This window comes from Coregonus lavaretus (genome assembly GCF_964263955.1).
Source record: "Coregonus lavaretus genome assembly, contig: HAP1_SCAFFOLD_492, whole genome shotgun sequence".
Taxonomy (NCBI): domain Eukaryota; kingdom Metazoa; phylum Chordata; class Actinopteri; order Salmoniformes; family Salmonidae; genus Coregonus; species Coregonus lavaretus.
The window spans coordinates 3114-20196 of record NW_028163836.1 but is presented as its reverse complement, the minus strand read 5'-3'; the positions used below and the strand labels follow the sequence as shown (position 1 = coordinate 20196).

General features: G+C 40.2%; 1 protein-coding gene across 1 annotated transcript; it reads right to left on the bottom strand.

Annotated features, from left to right (window-relative positions):
* Window positions 1–1000: 1000 nt before the first annotated feature.
* LOC311117736 (NLR family CARD domain-containing protein 3-like) lies at window positions 1001–14850 on the bottom strand (the record flags this gene model as incomplete). The annotated part of the gene is made up of 9 exons (XM_084192658.1): window positions 14806–14850; window positions 12397–12453; window positions 10923–11291; window positions 7128–7244; window positions 6737–6821; window positions 6381–6609; window positions 4210–6001; window positions 3154–3327; window positions 1001–1190 (listed from the first exon to the last, which is right to left on the bottom strand). Exons 1-9 carry the CDS (start codon window positions 14832–14834, stop codon window positions 1001–1003), a joined length of 3042 nt encoding a protein of 1013 aa, XP_084048784.1. The 5' UTR covers window positions 14835–14850.
* Between the last annotated feature and the right edge of the window lie 2233 nt (window positions 14851–17083).

Below are 17083 nucleotides of genomic sequence, written 5' to 3'. Positions count from 1 at the left end.
CTGTTTCACTGTTTAGAAATGAAAGCACTTTATTTATCTAGTCCCCCCATTTGAAGAAGTCATAAGTATTCTGACCAATTCACTTATAGTGTATTAAAGTTGTCAAAAGTTTAGTATTTGGTCCCAAACTCGTTGGTTGCATTTGCAGTTTGTTTTGGTTGTGTTTTGCGTTATGTTTTGTCCAATAGTAACTGAATGGTGGATGATGACTGGAGTAATTTTCTGTCTAAGTGAGTAGATAACATGTTTCTAAACATTACTAAATTAATCCTGATGATGCTATGATTAAGAAAAATCATGAATGAATCATGAATAATAATGAGTGAGAAAGTTACAGAGGCTACAACAAAACATGCTAACCTCTCACCATTACCAATAACATAGGGGGTATGATCCTTGTTCCTCTGTAACTTTCTCATTCATCATCATTCATGATTCATTCATGATTATTCATAATCATGGTAGCATCCACATGAATGTAGAAGTGTTCAGAAACATCATCTATTCTTACTGACAATACAAGTGAAGTGACTCCAAAATGACAGGACATTATTCACCATTCAGTTTCTATTGGGGAAAACATCATCCAAAACACAACCAAGACAAACTGCAAATGCATTCAACAAGTTTGTAGAATCACAAGCGTGATGTAATCACTGCAGGTAAGGAATATGGGACCAAATGCTAAATTTATGACTACTTTAATACAATATAAGTGAATTTGTCCAAATTATTAAGACTTTTTCAAATGGGATAACTAGATACATAAAGTGCTTTCATTTCTAAACAGTAAAACAGATATGTATGAAAATATCCTCAAATAAAAGGTGACATTCTGTTCTGTCGCCTAATATGAAACATTCTATATCAAATCCAAAATGCTGGAGCATAGCAGCATATTTAAAACTGTAAGCTTCACTGTCCAAACACATATGGTGTGGACTATGTGTGCCTGGTAAACACATGTGGATCTGGTGAACATTTACCACTTGTTGACCAACTACAGGAATACTGACCTCAGAGTCTCCAGTTTACAGTGGGGATTCCCCAGTCCAGCAGAGAGCAGCTTCACTCCTGAATCCTTCAGGTCATTGTTACTCAGGTTCAGCTCTCTCAGGTGTGAGGGGTTTGACTTCAGAGCTGAGACCAGAGAAGCACAGCCTTTCTCTGTGACTAGACAGCCTGACAGCCTGCAAAGAGTAAAATCATATTAAAACCACACTGCAAAGGGTGGCTTTGGTGTGAAAATATATTCTTTCAACAATTTCAGATGCATTAGTGTCCTGAAACCTGCCAAATCTATTGATATGTGTATATATACAGTACCAGTCAAAAGTTTGGACACACCTACACATTCAAGGGTTTTTCTTTATTTTTACTAATTTTTACATTGTAGAATAATAGTGAAGACATCAAAACTATGAAATAACACATATGGAATCATGTAGTAACCAAAGAAGTGTTAAATTAATCCAAATATATTTTATATTTGAGATTCTTCAAATAGCCACCCTTTGCCTTGATGACAGCTTTGAACACTCTTGCCATTCTCTCAACCAGCTTCATTAGGTAGTCACCTGGAATGCATTTCAATTAACAGGTGTGCCTTCTTAAAAGTTAATTTGTGGAATTTCTTTCCTTCTTAATGCGTTTGAGCCAATCAGTTGTGTTGTGACAAGGTAGGGGGGTATACAGAAGATAGCCCTATTTGGTAAAAGACCAAGTCCATATTATGGCAAGAACAGCTCAAATAAGCAAAGAGAAATGACAGTCCATCATTACTTTAAGACATGACGGCCAGTCAATACGGAACATTTCAACAACTTTGAAAGTTTCTTCAAGTGCAGTCGCAAAAAACATCAAGCGCTATGATGAAACTGGCTCTCATGAGGACCACCACAGGAATGGAAGACCCAGAGTTACCTCTGCTGCAGAGGATAAGTTCATTAGAGTTACCAGCCTCAGAAATTGCAGCCCAAATAAATGCATCACAGAGTTCAAGTCACAGACACAGCTCAACAGCAACTGTTCAGAGGGGACTGTGTGAATCAGGCCTTCATGGTCGAATTGCCTCAAATAAATCACTACTAAAGGACCCCAATAAGAAGAGACGTGCTTGGGCCAACAAACACGGGCAATGGACATTAGACCTGTGGACATTTGTCCTTTGGTCTGGAGTCCAAATTGGAGATTTTTGGTTCCAACCGCCGTGTCTTTGTGAGAAGCGGTGTGGGTGAACGGATGATCTCGGCATGTGTAGTTCCCACCGTAAAGCATGGAGGAGGAGGTGTTATGGTGTGGGGGTGCTTTGCTGGTGACACTGTCTGTGATTTATTTAGAATTCAAGGCATACTTAACCAGCATGGCTACCACAGCATTCTGCAGCGATACGCCATCCCATCTGGTTTGGGCATCGTGGAACTATCATTTGTTTTTCAACAGGACAATGACCAAACACACCTCCAGGCTGTGTAAGGGCTATTTTACCAAGAAGGAGAGTGATGGAGTGCTGCATCAGATGACCTGGCCTCCACAATCACCCGACCTCAACCCAATTGAGATGGTTTGGGATGAGTTGGACGGCAGAGTGAAGGAAAAGCAGCCAACAAGTGCTCAGCATATGTGAGAACTCCTTCAAGACTGTTGGAAAAGCATTCCAGGTGAAGCTGGTTGAGAGAATGCCAAGAGTGGGCAAATCTGTCATCAAGACAAAGGGTGGCTATTTGAAAAATTTCAAATATAAAATATATTTTCATTTGTTTAACACTTTTTTGGTTACTACATGATTTCATATGTGTTATTTCATAGTTTTAATGTCTTCACTATTATTTTACAATATAAAATTTTTATATAATATAAAAACCCTTGAATGAGTAGGTGTGTCCAAACTTTTGACTGGTACTGTATATAAATGAATTAATGTATCATTATTAACAGTAGATAACATATTTCTAAACACTACTAAATTAATATTTGTGTGTGTGTGTGTGTCATGTGCGTGTGTCCAGTGTGTGTGTGTGTGTGTGTGTGTGTGTGTGTGTCCAGTGTGTGTATGTGTGTGTGTGTGTGTGTCCAGTGTGTGTGTGTGTGTGTGTCCAGTGTGTGTGTGTGTCCAGTGTGTGTGTGTTCATTGAGTGATACAGGAATACTGACCTCAGAGTCTCCAGTTTACAGTGGGGATTCCCCAGTCCAGCAGGGAGCAGCTTCACTCCTGAATCCTTCATGACATTGTTACTCAGGTCCAGCTCTCTCAGGTGTGAGGGGTTTGACTTCAGAGCTGAGACCAGAGAAGCACAGCCTTCCTCTGTGACTAGACAGCCTGACAGCCTGCAAAGAGTCAAATCATATTAAAACCACACTGCTATTCTTTGGAGTTGAGTCATTTTCTGTCTAAGTGAGTAGATAACATGTTTCTAATCACTACTAACGTAATCCTGATGATGCCAAGATTGAGAAATATCATGAATGAATCATGAATAATAATGAGTGAGAAAGTTACAAAGGCTACAACAAAACATACTAACCTCTCACCATTAACATCAAATAAAAGGTGACATTCTGTACTGTCGCCTAATATGAAACATTCTATCTGAAATCCAAAATGCTGGAGCATAGCACCAAATGTAAAACTGTAAGCTTCACTGTCCAAACACATATTGTGTGGACTATGTGTGCATGGTAAACAAATGTTAATCTGGTGAACAGTTATCACTTTTTGACCAACTACAGGAATACTGACCTCAGAGTCTCCAGTTTACAGTGGGGATTCCCCAGTCCATCAGAGAGCAGCTTCACTCCTGAATCCTTCAGGTCATTGTTACTCAGATCCAGCTCTCTCAGGTGTGAGGGGTTTGACCTCAGAGCTGAGACCAGAGAAGCACAGCCTTTCTCTGTGAGTCCACAGAATGACAGCCTGACAGAGAGATCATCATGATTTCACAAACACATTGTTAATTTAACACCAGTAGTGTAGAAGGACAATGGCAGATGCATTTGTTTTATTCTCTTAAACAACATATAGATTCATCTTCAGTCTCCTAGAATTGTATGGTCATATTGTTATACTAATGTGAACACCAATGCATTGATTCAATATGTTTTTCAATGTAATATTATACATTATATACATATTATAATACATATATTTCTCTAAACTGAATATTTCTTCCTGATGATGATTAGTACTTAAATGCCATTTTATGTACTCACAGAGCAGCTCTGGAGGCTTTGACCACTGGCAGCAGCCTCAGAAGACCTTCCTCTGATCTGGAGTATTTCTTCAGGTCAAAAACATCCAGCTCCTTTTCTGAAGTCAGCAACACAAAGACCAGAGCTGACCACTGTGCAGGTGACAGTTCTTCTTCTGAGAGACTTCCTGATCTCAGGTAGCTTTGGATCTCCTCCACTAGAGAATGGTCATTCAGTTCATTCAGACAGTGGAACAGATTGATACACCTCTCTGGAGAGGGATTCTCCCTGATCTTCTTCTTGATGTACTTGACTGTTTCTTCATGGCTCTGTGAGCTGCTTGTTGTTGTTGTCAGTAGACCTCGTAAGTGCTTCTGATTGGACTCCAGTGAGAGACCCAGAAGGAAGCGGAGGAACAGGTCCAGGTCTCCTGTCTCACTTTGTAAGGCTTTATCCACAGCACTCTTGTAGACAGTAACTTTAGGCTTGTGTCTGATCCTCACAGAAAAGTTGCTGGACGTTGATTGAGGTTCATCCATTAGATTCTCATTGTTGTTGATGAATGAGAGGAACACATATACAGCAGCCAGAAACTCCTGAATGCTCAGATGCACGAAGCAGTACACCTTGTCCTGGTACAGCCCACATTCCTCTTTAAAGATCTGTGTGCACAATCCTGAGTACACTGAGGCTTCATTGACATCAATGCCAGCCTCTTTCAGGTCTTCTTCATAGAAAATCAGATTGCCCTTCATAAGCTGTTGAAAAGCCAGTTTTCCCAGTGACAGAATGCTCTCTTTATTCCAGTGTGGACCTGTCTCTTCTTTCCCAAGATACTTTTCATTCTTCTGTTCGGTATGAAACTCCACAAGGTGTGAGTACATCTCAGTCAGAGTCTTGGGCATCTCTTCTCTCTTATGTTTCAGCATGTGTTCAAGGACTGTTGCAGAAATCCAACAGAAGACTGGAATGTGGCACATGATGTGGAGGCTCCTTGATATCTTTATGTGGGAGATGATTCTGCTGGCCAGGTCCTCATCACTGAATCTCTTCCTGAAGTACTCCTCCTTCTGTGGGTCATTGAACCCTCGTACCTCTGTCACGTGGTCAACACACCCTGAAGGGATCTGATTGGCTGCTGCAGGTCGGGTAGTTATCCAGAGGAGAGCAGTGGGAAGCAGATTTCCCTTGATGAGATTTGTCAGCAGAACATCCAATGAGGTTGACTCTGTGACGTCACAACATATCTTGTTCTTCTGGAAGTCTAGGGGCAGTCGGCACTCATCCAGACCATCAAAGATGAACAGAACTTTGTACTTGTGGTAGTTGGAGATTCTTGATTCTTTGGTTTCCATTGAGAAGTGATTGAGAAGTTCAATCAAAGTGTGTTTTTCCTTTTTCATCAAATTCAGCTCCCGGAAAGGGAATGAAAATACAAATTGGACATCCTGATTTGCTTTTCCTTCAGCCCAGTCCAGAATGAACTTCTGCACAGAGACTGTTTTTCCAATGCCAGCGACTCCCTTTGTCAGCACAGTTCTGATGAGTTTGTCTTGTCCAGTTAAGGGTTTGAAGATGTCGTTACATTTGATTGCAGTCTCTGGTCTTGCTTGTTTCCTGGTTGTTGTCTCAATCTGTCTCAGCTCATGTTCATTATTGACCTCTCCTGTTCCACCCTCTGTGATGTAGAGCTCTGTGTAGATCTTATTGAGAAGTGTTGGGTTTCCTTGTTTAGCGATCCCCTCAAATACACATTGAAACTTCTTCTTTAGATTAGATTTGAGTTCACGTTGGCAAATCACAGCAAGATCATCTGAATGAAGAAATAACACAGAGGATATTAAAATTACGTCTGTTTTAATGCCTACAGTTTTCTAGGACTGTTCTAAAAATTTTAATTATAAAAATGTATTCGCTTAACTGACTGTATAAATGTGTAAATGTTTTCATAATGCATTACAGACTGGAGTGACTGATTATATTATTATTGGTATTATCTCTCTCTCTCTCTCTCTCTCTCTCTCTCTCTCTCTCTCTCTCTCTCTCTCTCTCTCTCTCTCTCTCTCTCTCTCTCTCTCTCTCTCTCTCTCTCTCTCTCTCTCTCTCTCTCTCTCTACTTTAGCTGTACTTTAGCTACAGCTTTTAAATGTTTGTTCTAAAACAGCATTCAACATGAGGCAGACAGCTCTTACTTTTCTCCAGTGTGTCAGCAAGCTCCTTCTGGTTCATTTTCCTCAGGACGTGCAGTGTGATCTTCAGAGCCCCCTCTCTGGCACTGCTCTCCTGCTTCTCATCTTCAGCATCCACCACCTCCTTATCCTGCTTCTGACTCTCAAAGCCTTCTGGGAGTTCTGGACTAAGAATCCTCTTGAACATCTTCAGCTCGTTCTTCACAAATGTCATAATATTCTCTTCAAGCAACTGAAATAAATCAAGTAAATAAGTTAAGCAAGAGAATACATTATTTCTCATTAACACATTAATGAATGATTGACAGAACAACTTTACTTGAGGGTAACAAAAACAAATACATAACAGGACCACATACACTGAATATGGAGGCCAGGTCTGTTTGATGACTCTGGGAAGACTGACCACTGAGAATCTCTGACTCTGATCTCTCCTGTTGGTTTCTGTGGACAAAACATCATATTACATCTCCTCATCCAGGGAGTGCACACACACACACACACACACACACACTAACACAAACACTCACACACACACACACACACACACACACACACACACACACACACACACACACAGGGAGGGAATGTTGTGTTAGTTTAATATTGTTTTAGGACTATGAAAATGGAAAAAAAGGATTAGCCTATGGATTATGAAAACAACAAAAATAAATGGTGAAATGGGAGATGAGAAATGACTAGAGACAGTGTTGTTTAACTCACTGACCATGACCATTGAGTTCTTCTTACCTTTGTTCAGTAGAAAAGTCTCCCTCTCTAAACTCTATAGGATGTTCCATAGACCAGTCACTCTTCATGGACACACAGCTGGGTACAGGGGAGGCTGGTCTCTCCTGCTTGATTGGACTTCAACACAACAGAGATAAACATTACGTCTCTCATCTACTCTGAACTTAGATGGGGAAACAAGAGTTTCATTCCAAAACGCTATATATCCATTTTCAGAAATGTTCATAAATTAACTTTTATTGTTTAAAGAAATTCTGAAAGAGATTGGTGAGTTTTTCACCATCTAATCATGGCATGGGGTTGTTCAAAGACAGACATGTATTTGTTTAAAATCTATCACTTGATGGTTTCATTTCAGAGAGACAAATAATCATGTTTTTTTGCAAAATGCTATATATCTGCCTAACTCACAGATAAATAAGTAGTACTGCTAGGTTTTACACAGTAATAATATATAGCTGCCTCACTCTCAGAGAAATAAGTAGTACTGCTAGGTTTTACACAGTAATAATATATATTTCTGCCTCACTCTCAGAGAAATAAGTAGTACTGCTAGGTTTTTCACAGTAATAATATATATCTGCCTCACTCTCAGAGAAATAAGTAGTACTGCTAGGTTTTACACAGTAATAATATATATCTGCCTCACTCTCAGAGAAATAAGTAGTACTGCTAGGTTTTACACAGTCAGATAAGGTCACCCATCTAAATAAATAGTTTAAAAAAAATATATATATATATATATATATATATATATATATTATATTTATATAATTAACTAAATGTATGTTGTTTATGTCAGTTTCATTGTTTGTTATGCTATAAATTGTTATGTTATGGTTGTAAGTGGTAAAATGAACTAGAAAATGTCATATTTTGAAATTCTGAGTAATTACTACCGAGTGGCGCAGCGGTCTAAGGCACTGCATCTCAGTGCTTGAGGCGTCACTACAGACCCCCTGGTTCGATTCCAGGCTGTATCACAACCTGCTGTGATTGGGAGTCCCATAGGGACTTTGACGTTGGAGCATCTGACTAGTGATTTTTCTGACCACAAAATGTTTAATGTTTGATGGCAATGTCTTCGACTGTGGCTCACAACAACGTGTACTCAGGTGAACAGCGAGCGCGCTCACCAAGTAGCCGTAACCTTGTTAATAACAAGTTACCTGAGGTAAACCTACAGGGTTAACGCTCACCAAGTAGCCGTAACCTTGGTAATAATAAGTTACCTGAGGTAAACCTACAGGGTTAATGCTCACCAAGTAGCCGTAACCTTGTTAATAATAAGTTACCTGAGGTAAACCTACAGGGTTAATGCTCACCAAGTAGCCGTAACCTTGGTAATAATAAGTTACCTGAGGTAAACCTACAGGGTTAACGCAGGCAGGTCTCATTGATAACAATAGTGAAGCTGTCATTGTGACGCAGAACAATGGACTGGCAATAGAACGTTCTGAAGGCGAGTCGGTGTCACGGAGCTCAATAGAACTAATAGGAGCTGGTAGGGTGAAAAATGCCCAAACATAAGGCCTGTTTTTTCGCGATTACTTCATAACCAGGGACAGAAGGTAATATTATGAAACTGGGCTCCATGGGGGATGCAATGAACTAATTTTATCAGAAATAAACGTTGTAAAAACTGTAACTTGAGGCGCCCCGAAAATAATATTCAAAAAGTTCAGACCTTGGACACATAGAGGTTAAACACTAAAGTTACCGTCCATTTAGTGAAGAGAGGAGAACCGGACAGAGGCCAACATCCGTCAACGAGAGAGGGAGAAGCCCTCCACGGGATTTAACAGGTGGAAGAAACAACCAAGGAGCTCCATCGGTCCACAAGAAATGCAGGCAGCCGGTGATGATGTAGTGGTAGCTAGGATAACTAGGATGCTGCTGGTAGAGTAGCTAGCTTAGCTAGCTGTACCGACTAGCTTGGATAGCTAGCAGGTCGTTCGTCTGTCCCTCGAGGATGATGACGAATCCGGTGAACCACACAATTAAACAAGAATAGCGAGTGAAAAGGATCTGGCTACACTCATACTGTCACTGACCATTACGCAAAAAAGCTAATTGAACAATAAACTTCGGCGTCTCAACACTGTAACAAACTCCGTCGTTATTCCCCAACATCACCTCAGTCCACTCTGCGCGTAACTGGACAATATGCTTGGCGCCAAACCATACGTGGACGCGGGCAGTTCTGTACGGGGACGCGGGAAGTTCTGGATGTGGACGCGGACAGTTCCAGAACGCGGACATGAGCAGAGCAACACAATACATTTACATTTACATTTTAATCACTTAGCAGACGCTCTTATCCAGAGCGACTTACAGTTAGTGAGTGCATACATAACCCAGTCTTTATACTGGCTTACATTAGTAATATTCATTTATTTATTTTTATATGTAAAACAAACATTCAAAGTTTTTTTATAACAATATTTTGAGATCTGGGCCCATATCAACAAAGTGTCTCAGAGTAGAACATTGGTCGTATAAGTGCTGAGAATAAAGACATTTTACACTTATGGGTATAAATTAAAGCTATGCATGAAGCCTCTAGTCCCACCTAGTCGGCAGATATTTAGGACACCTCATGAGCTGTCCTAACCAGTTAAGAATTAACAGCAGGTGTCTTGATAATACTATAAAATAATGCAGTGAGTCAGTGGTTCCTGCGCCACATGTAATTGCTTTGGAGTAGTTTAAAATAATATTATTATATTTCTATATGATCAATCCATAAATAATATAGACCTACATGCAACCGTATGTCTTGTGCTTTTGGCAATGATTTATGTATAATAATTATGTATAAGTGATACCATTAATGTCTGCATAGCATTTTGTCTTAATTTTGGCAGATTAACTCATGCTTATTTCTGAAGATAAACTCAGGTTTTCGCCCAGCGGCTAAGGAGTTGGAGCTGTGGCAGGAGTTGGACATATGGCAGAAAGGTGGCTGGTTCGAATCCCAGGCCGGGTGCTGGAAAAAACGGGCGGACTTGATCTTACCACTGGAAGGGTGCTGGGTTCACATCCTCAAAACAATCACCTTTCGTTGATCAGAACTCTAGAGGTTCTTCTTCACTGAACCCAAAAATATATCTAACTTTTAGTGGTTCCATATATTAAGGAAGTGATAGAAGCCTTTTTGGTTCTATAAGGAACCTTCTTTTCTAAGTGTATAATAAACACGTTTTTCTTTTAATTATTTAATTATTTAATTATTTAATTACATGCTATTTCAAGTTATCCCTTTGGAGCGCAACATCACGTTTTTAAAAAAATACTTCTAAATTGGGCATGGCTATAAATTGGGCAATTGAAGGCATATAGGGGGAAATATGTGTTCGATGAAAATGAACATTGTATGCAAAGTTGTAGGCAACATTATTGACAAGGGACACTGATGCCTACGATGCCAAAGCTATTCAGAGTTGTTAAACGGGTGTGAAGAGTGTGTTGGTATAATGGTAATATTGTCAAAATTCTGCTTGTAACAACCATCAGAATTGGTTAAAGAAATATGCATTCCATTATATTAGGCAATAATGAAGAGTAGGTAAAGTGGTCGTGTCGTATAAAAATTCTATCAAATGTCTTCCATTGCAACAAGTACAGTCAGGGTGCTGCAGAACCCCTGCAGTACCTCCGCGGACCCCGGATTGAGAACTCCTGATTTAACAGATACTCTAATCCAGAGTGATTTACAGTAAGTGTATTCATCTTAAGATAGCTATTTATTTTGTAAATAAAATTAATACATTCTTCATAAAATTGTAATCTCACCTCTTAGCTTTGGTGTCATGTTCCCCAGAGAGACGCATTTTAGAGGCAGGGCCCCCCTCCTCTCTCTCTCCAGAGAGACTCATTTTAGAGGCAGGGCCCCCCTCCTCTCTCTCCCCAGAGATAATCATTTTAGAGGCAGGGCCCCCCTCTTCTCTCTCCCCAGAGATAATCATTTTAGAGGCAGGGACCCCCTCTTCTCTCTCCCCAGAGATAATCATTTTAGAGGCAGGGCCCCCCTCCTCTCTCTCCCCAGAGATAATCATTTTAGAGGCAGGGCCCCCCTCTTCTCTCTCCCCAGAGATAATCATTTTAGAGGCAGGGACCCCCTCCTCTCTCTCTCCAGAGAGACTCATTTTAGACCACTGACCCCTAAACAGAGATGCAACATGTTGGTTGTGGTGAACACAGTGACAACTCATTCTAGAATGTCAATTGTTCTCTTTTACTCATGATCTCTTAGAAATAAAACATTTACTAACAGACATATCCAAACAGTCGGGTGATTTAATTTAATCACATGAACATTGCTACATTCCTCAACAATAAATAAAACATTGTCTCTCAAACAGAAGAAGGAAATAACAAAGAGTCACTAACAACAACCAAAACGAAACAGGTGGTTTTAGGAGGGGTTCTGAAAGACACTCATGGGGGTGTCCACTAGTGATGGGAATCAGAGGCTTTCTGAACGCTTTGGGGCTTTCACCAAATTGTGCCGAAAATGCCATTGATAGATTTGAGTGCTAATAAACAACATTTAGTTAGAATGTGGGGTTCGCTTTTTGCCTCCAGGTTCACTATGTTTAATTTTACTCAAGTATGAGAATTGATTAAGGTATCTTTACTTTTCCACCACTGTTCTAATGTTCCATGTGCGCCACAGTTTGAACAGACATTTTGTAACTGCGTAGGCTACAAAGTCACTTTCAATTTCAAGTAAGGAAATAAAGTTATAACGGTGACTGGGTAAATTAGTTTTCCATTGGCCGGCTCCCCGGGTGGGCAGAGTTGGCACGTTTTAGACCATTCCATTGGTCATTAAATTAAATGTCCACCAGGTTTAGCTGTGCTTTTTTCCCTCCAAAATGTGAATTACTGTAGGCCTATAATAATTGTAAACAGGCCTACAAATCCAAAAGGTTTAAATTTGAGAATGTTCATTTGTATGCCTCAAATATTCAACTGTCTTAAAATATCTGATGATTAGTTGAATCAGGTGTGTAAATGCTGGGCAAGAACAAAAGGATTGAGAAACCCTGAGATAAACATAAAACCCTATCATTTAAAAGCTCCTCCACCATCTTTACCAGACGTTTGACTGATAACATGTGATTACACTTTGAAAACTGCTGTCTGTCAGCAACTAAGCTCAAGTAGCAGTTCTACTAACTAGTAATATCTCATTCCAGGTATTCATTCACATGCTCTGTCCTTTAGAATATATTATTTTTCAGAAATACTTAGAAATACTCACTTTATTTTTTTGTTCTCTCCATATCGTGTTTTCTGCTCAGTCGTCTTAAAATGGATCCTGTACAAAAGAACAACTTTACTTTCTGTTTCAGCTCAACCGTCTCCCCTTCCTGATAATCAAGTGTTTTATTGGCATTTTCCACTAGATGGCAGTAAACACCTGCTGTAACTAGACTACGACTATGTGTTTGGTTTCATACATGCAGTTTCCCAGAGGAGGAGTGCTGATCTAGGATCAGGTCCCCCCCTGTCCATTTAATCTGTTTCATTATGATCTAAAAGGCTAAACTGATCCCAGATCAGTACTCCTACTCTTTATGAATACTGTCACAGGTGACTCCTCAAGATGAGGCTCATGATTTATAAGCTATATTCTTTAAGAATCAATTAATATCATTAATTGAACTGTTTTGCCATGAACAGATCTGTGATGTCTTAACTTAAAGGTGCTATATAGACTTTATGGTTATTTAAATGGGGTTGAACATTCATCCCATCAGATTGTGTAAAGGATTTTATGAGTTCAGAAAAATACTGACTTGGAAGCATCTCTCTGACCTCACCCTGCTGAAACACACCCACATAGCTACAGTTATATGCTTGTCAGGTTTTATGTTTGTTGCTTCATGTAATGGCATATATTTTAATGCTTTATGAAGAGGAGAATCTTCTAGATCTGAAACCAGATGTATTTTGTGTATCTGAGCATATCATTTGTTGTTTATGTTACATATTTTAATTACATTTACATTTACGTCATTTAGCAGACGCTCTTATCCAGAGCGACTTACTGTTAGTGCATACATTATTATTTTCATACTGGTCCCCCGTGGGAAACGAACCCACAACCCTGGCGTTGCAAACGCCATGCTCTATCAACTGAGCTACCTCCCTGCCTGCCATTCCCTCCCCTACCCTGGACGACGCTGGGCCAATTGTGCGCCGCCCCATTGGTCTACCGGTTGCGGCCAGCTACAGCAGAGCCTGGATTCCAACCAGGATCTCTAGTGGCACAGCTAGAACTGCGATGCAGTGCCTTAGACCACTGCGCCACTCGGGAGGCCCAATGGGTGTACAACATTTTCCACAACATTTCCAACGGAGACCATCAGGTTGGTAAGTCATCATACTGTAGCTCAAACCTACTGTGATGACGACCTAACTTTATAATAGTTCGTAGCCTACCTAGCAGAATCTGCCCGTCTTTCTTTTAAAATCAACACATTTATCCGTCTTCTAATGCAGTGGTGTAAAGTACTTAAGTAAAAATACTTGAAAGTACTACTTAGGTCGTTTTTTTTAGGTATCTGTACTTTACTATTTATATTTTTAACAACTTTTACTTTTACTTCACTACATTCATAAATAAAATAATGTACTTTTTACTCCATACATTTTCCCTGACACCCAAAAGTACTCCTTACATTCAGAAAATGGTCCAATTCGCACTTATCAAGAGAACATCGCTGGTCATCCCTACTGCCTCTGATCTGGCAGACTCACTAAACACAAATGCTTTTTTTAAATGATGTCTGAGTGTTTGAATGTGACCCTGGCTCTCCGTAAATGAAAATAACAAGAAAATTGTTCCGTCTGGTTTGCTTAATATAAGACATTTTAATTTTAATTATTCCTACTTTACTTTTACTTTTGATACTTAAGTATATTTTAGCAATTACATTTACTTTTGACACTTAAGTATATTTAAAACCAAATACTTTTAGACTTTTACTCAAGTAGTATTTTACTGGGTGCCTTTCACTTTTACTTGAGTCATTTTCTATTAAGGAATCTTTACTTTTTCCACCACTGTTCTAATGTTCCATATGCGCCACAGTTTGAACAGACATTTTGTAACTGCGTAGGCTACAAAGTTACTTTCAATTTCAAATAAGGAAATAAAGTTATAACGGTAAATTAGTTTTCCATTGGCCGGCTCCCCGGGTGGGCAGAGTTGGCACGTTTTAGAGCATTCCATTGGTCATTAAATTAAATGTCCACCAGGTTTAGCTGTGCTTTTTTCCCTCCAAAATGTGAATTACTGTAGGCCTATAATAATTGTAAACAGGCCTACAAATCCAAAAGGTTTAAATTTGAGAATGTTCATTTGTATGCCTCAAATATTCAACTGTCTTAAATTATCTGATGATTAGTTGAATCAGGTGTGTAAATGCTGGGCAAGAACAAAAGGATTGAGAAACCCTGAGATAAACATAAAACCCTATCATTTAAAAGCTCCTCCACCATCTTTACCAGACGTTTTGCTGATAACATGTGATAACACTTTGAAAACTGCTGTCTGTCAGCAACTAAGCTCAAGTAGCAGTTCTACTAACTAGTAATATCTCATTCCAGGTATTCATTCTCTTACTCTGTCCATTAGAATAGATTATTATTCAGAAATACTCACTTAATTTTTTTGTTCTCTCCATATAGCATTTTCTGCTCTGTCGTCTCAAAATGGATTGTGTAAAGGATTTTATGAGTTCAGAAAAATACAGACTTGGAAGCATCTCTCTGACCTCACCCTGCTGAAACACACCCAAGTAAAGACCACATAGCTACAGTTATATGCTTTTCTGTTTTTACCCACTTTTACAGCCAATGTGTGCACTGGCATCCATATGAATCAGTGGAAAATACAGACTAGTTAGCCATCTCCCAATAGATGGACCCCACGCAGAACTTTCAGCAATGCAGCATCTTCAGTAAGTGAGTATTCCAGACACTCTCTTCTTATGAACCAGTTGCTATTAAATGAAGGTTTTTGGACAGAAAACCTGCGGCTACGGTAGGATTCTAGGCTAATCTGGGCTGGCACATCTGTTCCAAGATAGTCAGGAACAGTCGGAGGTGGAGGGGGCTGTGGAGCCATTATCCTGGCGGTGCTTGTGGAAGGGTGGGTAGGCTCTGCACACAGAGCTAACTGGAGCTTGGCAGCATCATCACTACATTTACATTTTACATTTTAGTCATTTAGCAGACGCTCTTATCCAGAGCGACTTACAGTTAGTGAATACATTTTTTTTTTTATACTGGTCCCCCGTGGGAATCGAACCCACAACCCTGGCGTTGCAAACGCCATGCTCTATCAACTGAGCTACATCCCTGCCAGCCATTCCCTCCCCTACCCTGGACGACACTGGGCCAATTGTGCGCCGCCCATGAGTCTCCCGGTCGCGGCCGGCTGCGACAGAGCCTGGATTCGAACCAGGATCTAGTGGCACAGTTAGCACTGCGATGCAGTGCCTTAGACCACTGCGCCACTCAGGAGTCGAGGCAGGCCTAGGCAGTTTTACTTACTGCCTAAAATACATATCTCCTGAGACGTTGGCGGTTCCCTACGGCTGACCAATAGTAAGTGATTGTATCTCAGAATCTTCCTGTATTGCTGATTATATTGACTTTTATATCAACCCTCTATCCCAGAAACACCCCAGGTATGTTAAGGATAGTTATGAATGCAGGGTTTATTACTATTTTATTACTCTTTATATTAACTTAGCTACTGACTTGTTCTATTGTTGTTGTCAAGAGGTTAACCTGCTAGTCAGCATTTCATTGCACTGTTAACTCCATGTATATGACAAATAAACCAACTTGAACTTAGAAGGGAAGGGGGGGGGGGGGCAGCCAGAAAGGGAGGGGAAAAGATGGCCAGCTAAATTACAGTATGTGTCCTCAAATGTTATGTCATCTGAACATCTCACATTAGCTGGAAGAACTGACAAATGAAATGAATCATAGAGGTCTTATAACTTATTCCATTCTACAGGTCCATTGTTTTGTCTCATGTCTCTTTATATTCACATACTGTACATAAGCAAGTGGCTAGGTTATTATTTTTTAAACTGTGATGTAACTGAACATCCACTAGGTGGAGCCAGTGGTCCACTCTTGATTAGAGCCTTGCTTTGGCATGTCATTTCATGGTTCTGAGATACTTAGAGACATTTCACATAAAATTGAAATTTGTTTGGGAAAAACAGTAGGATAAATACATATGACACTTGGGGGACCCCATGTGTACATACAGTTCCCTTGTGTGTAAGGGACTCCCTAGATGAGCAAACTGTTGACCATTAAAATATGGATAGCTGAGAACTCTTTCTAAAAGGGTAAACAGGTTTACAAAACAGTTGTTTTAAAGAAACACCACACACGCTCACACACACACACAACCCAAAGAACCAGTGGCTCTTGTGTAGAGAGAGCGAGAGAGCGAGAGAGAGAGAGAGAGAGAGAGAGAGAGAGAGAGAGAGAGAGAGAGAGAGAGAGAGAGAGAGAGAGAGAGAGAGAGAGAGAGAGAGAGAGAGAGACAGAGAGAGAGAGAGAGAGAGAGAGAGGGGAGGGACGGAGAAAGAGGTGAGGGGTCATCCATAAAGGAGGTGTTATTAACCCATTCAAAGGGGGGAGGGGTCATCCATAAAGGAGGTATTATTAACCCATTCAAAGGGGGAGGGGTCATCCATAAAGGAGGTGTTATTAACCCATTCAAAGGGAGGAGGGGTCATCCATAAAGGAGGTGTTATTAACCCATTCAAAGGGAGGAGGGGTCATCCATAAAGGAGGTATTATTAACCCATTCAGAGGGGGGAGGGGTCATCCATAAAGGAGGTGTTATTAACCCATTCAAAGGGGGGAGGGGTCATCCATAAAGGAGGTATTATTAACCCATTCAAAGGGGG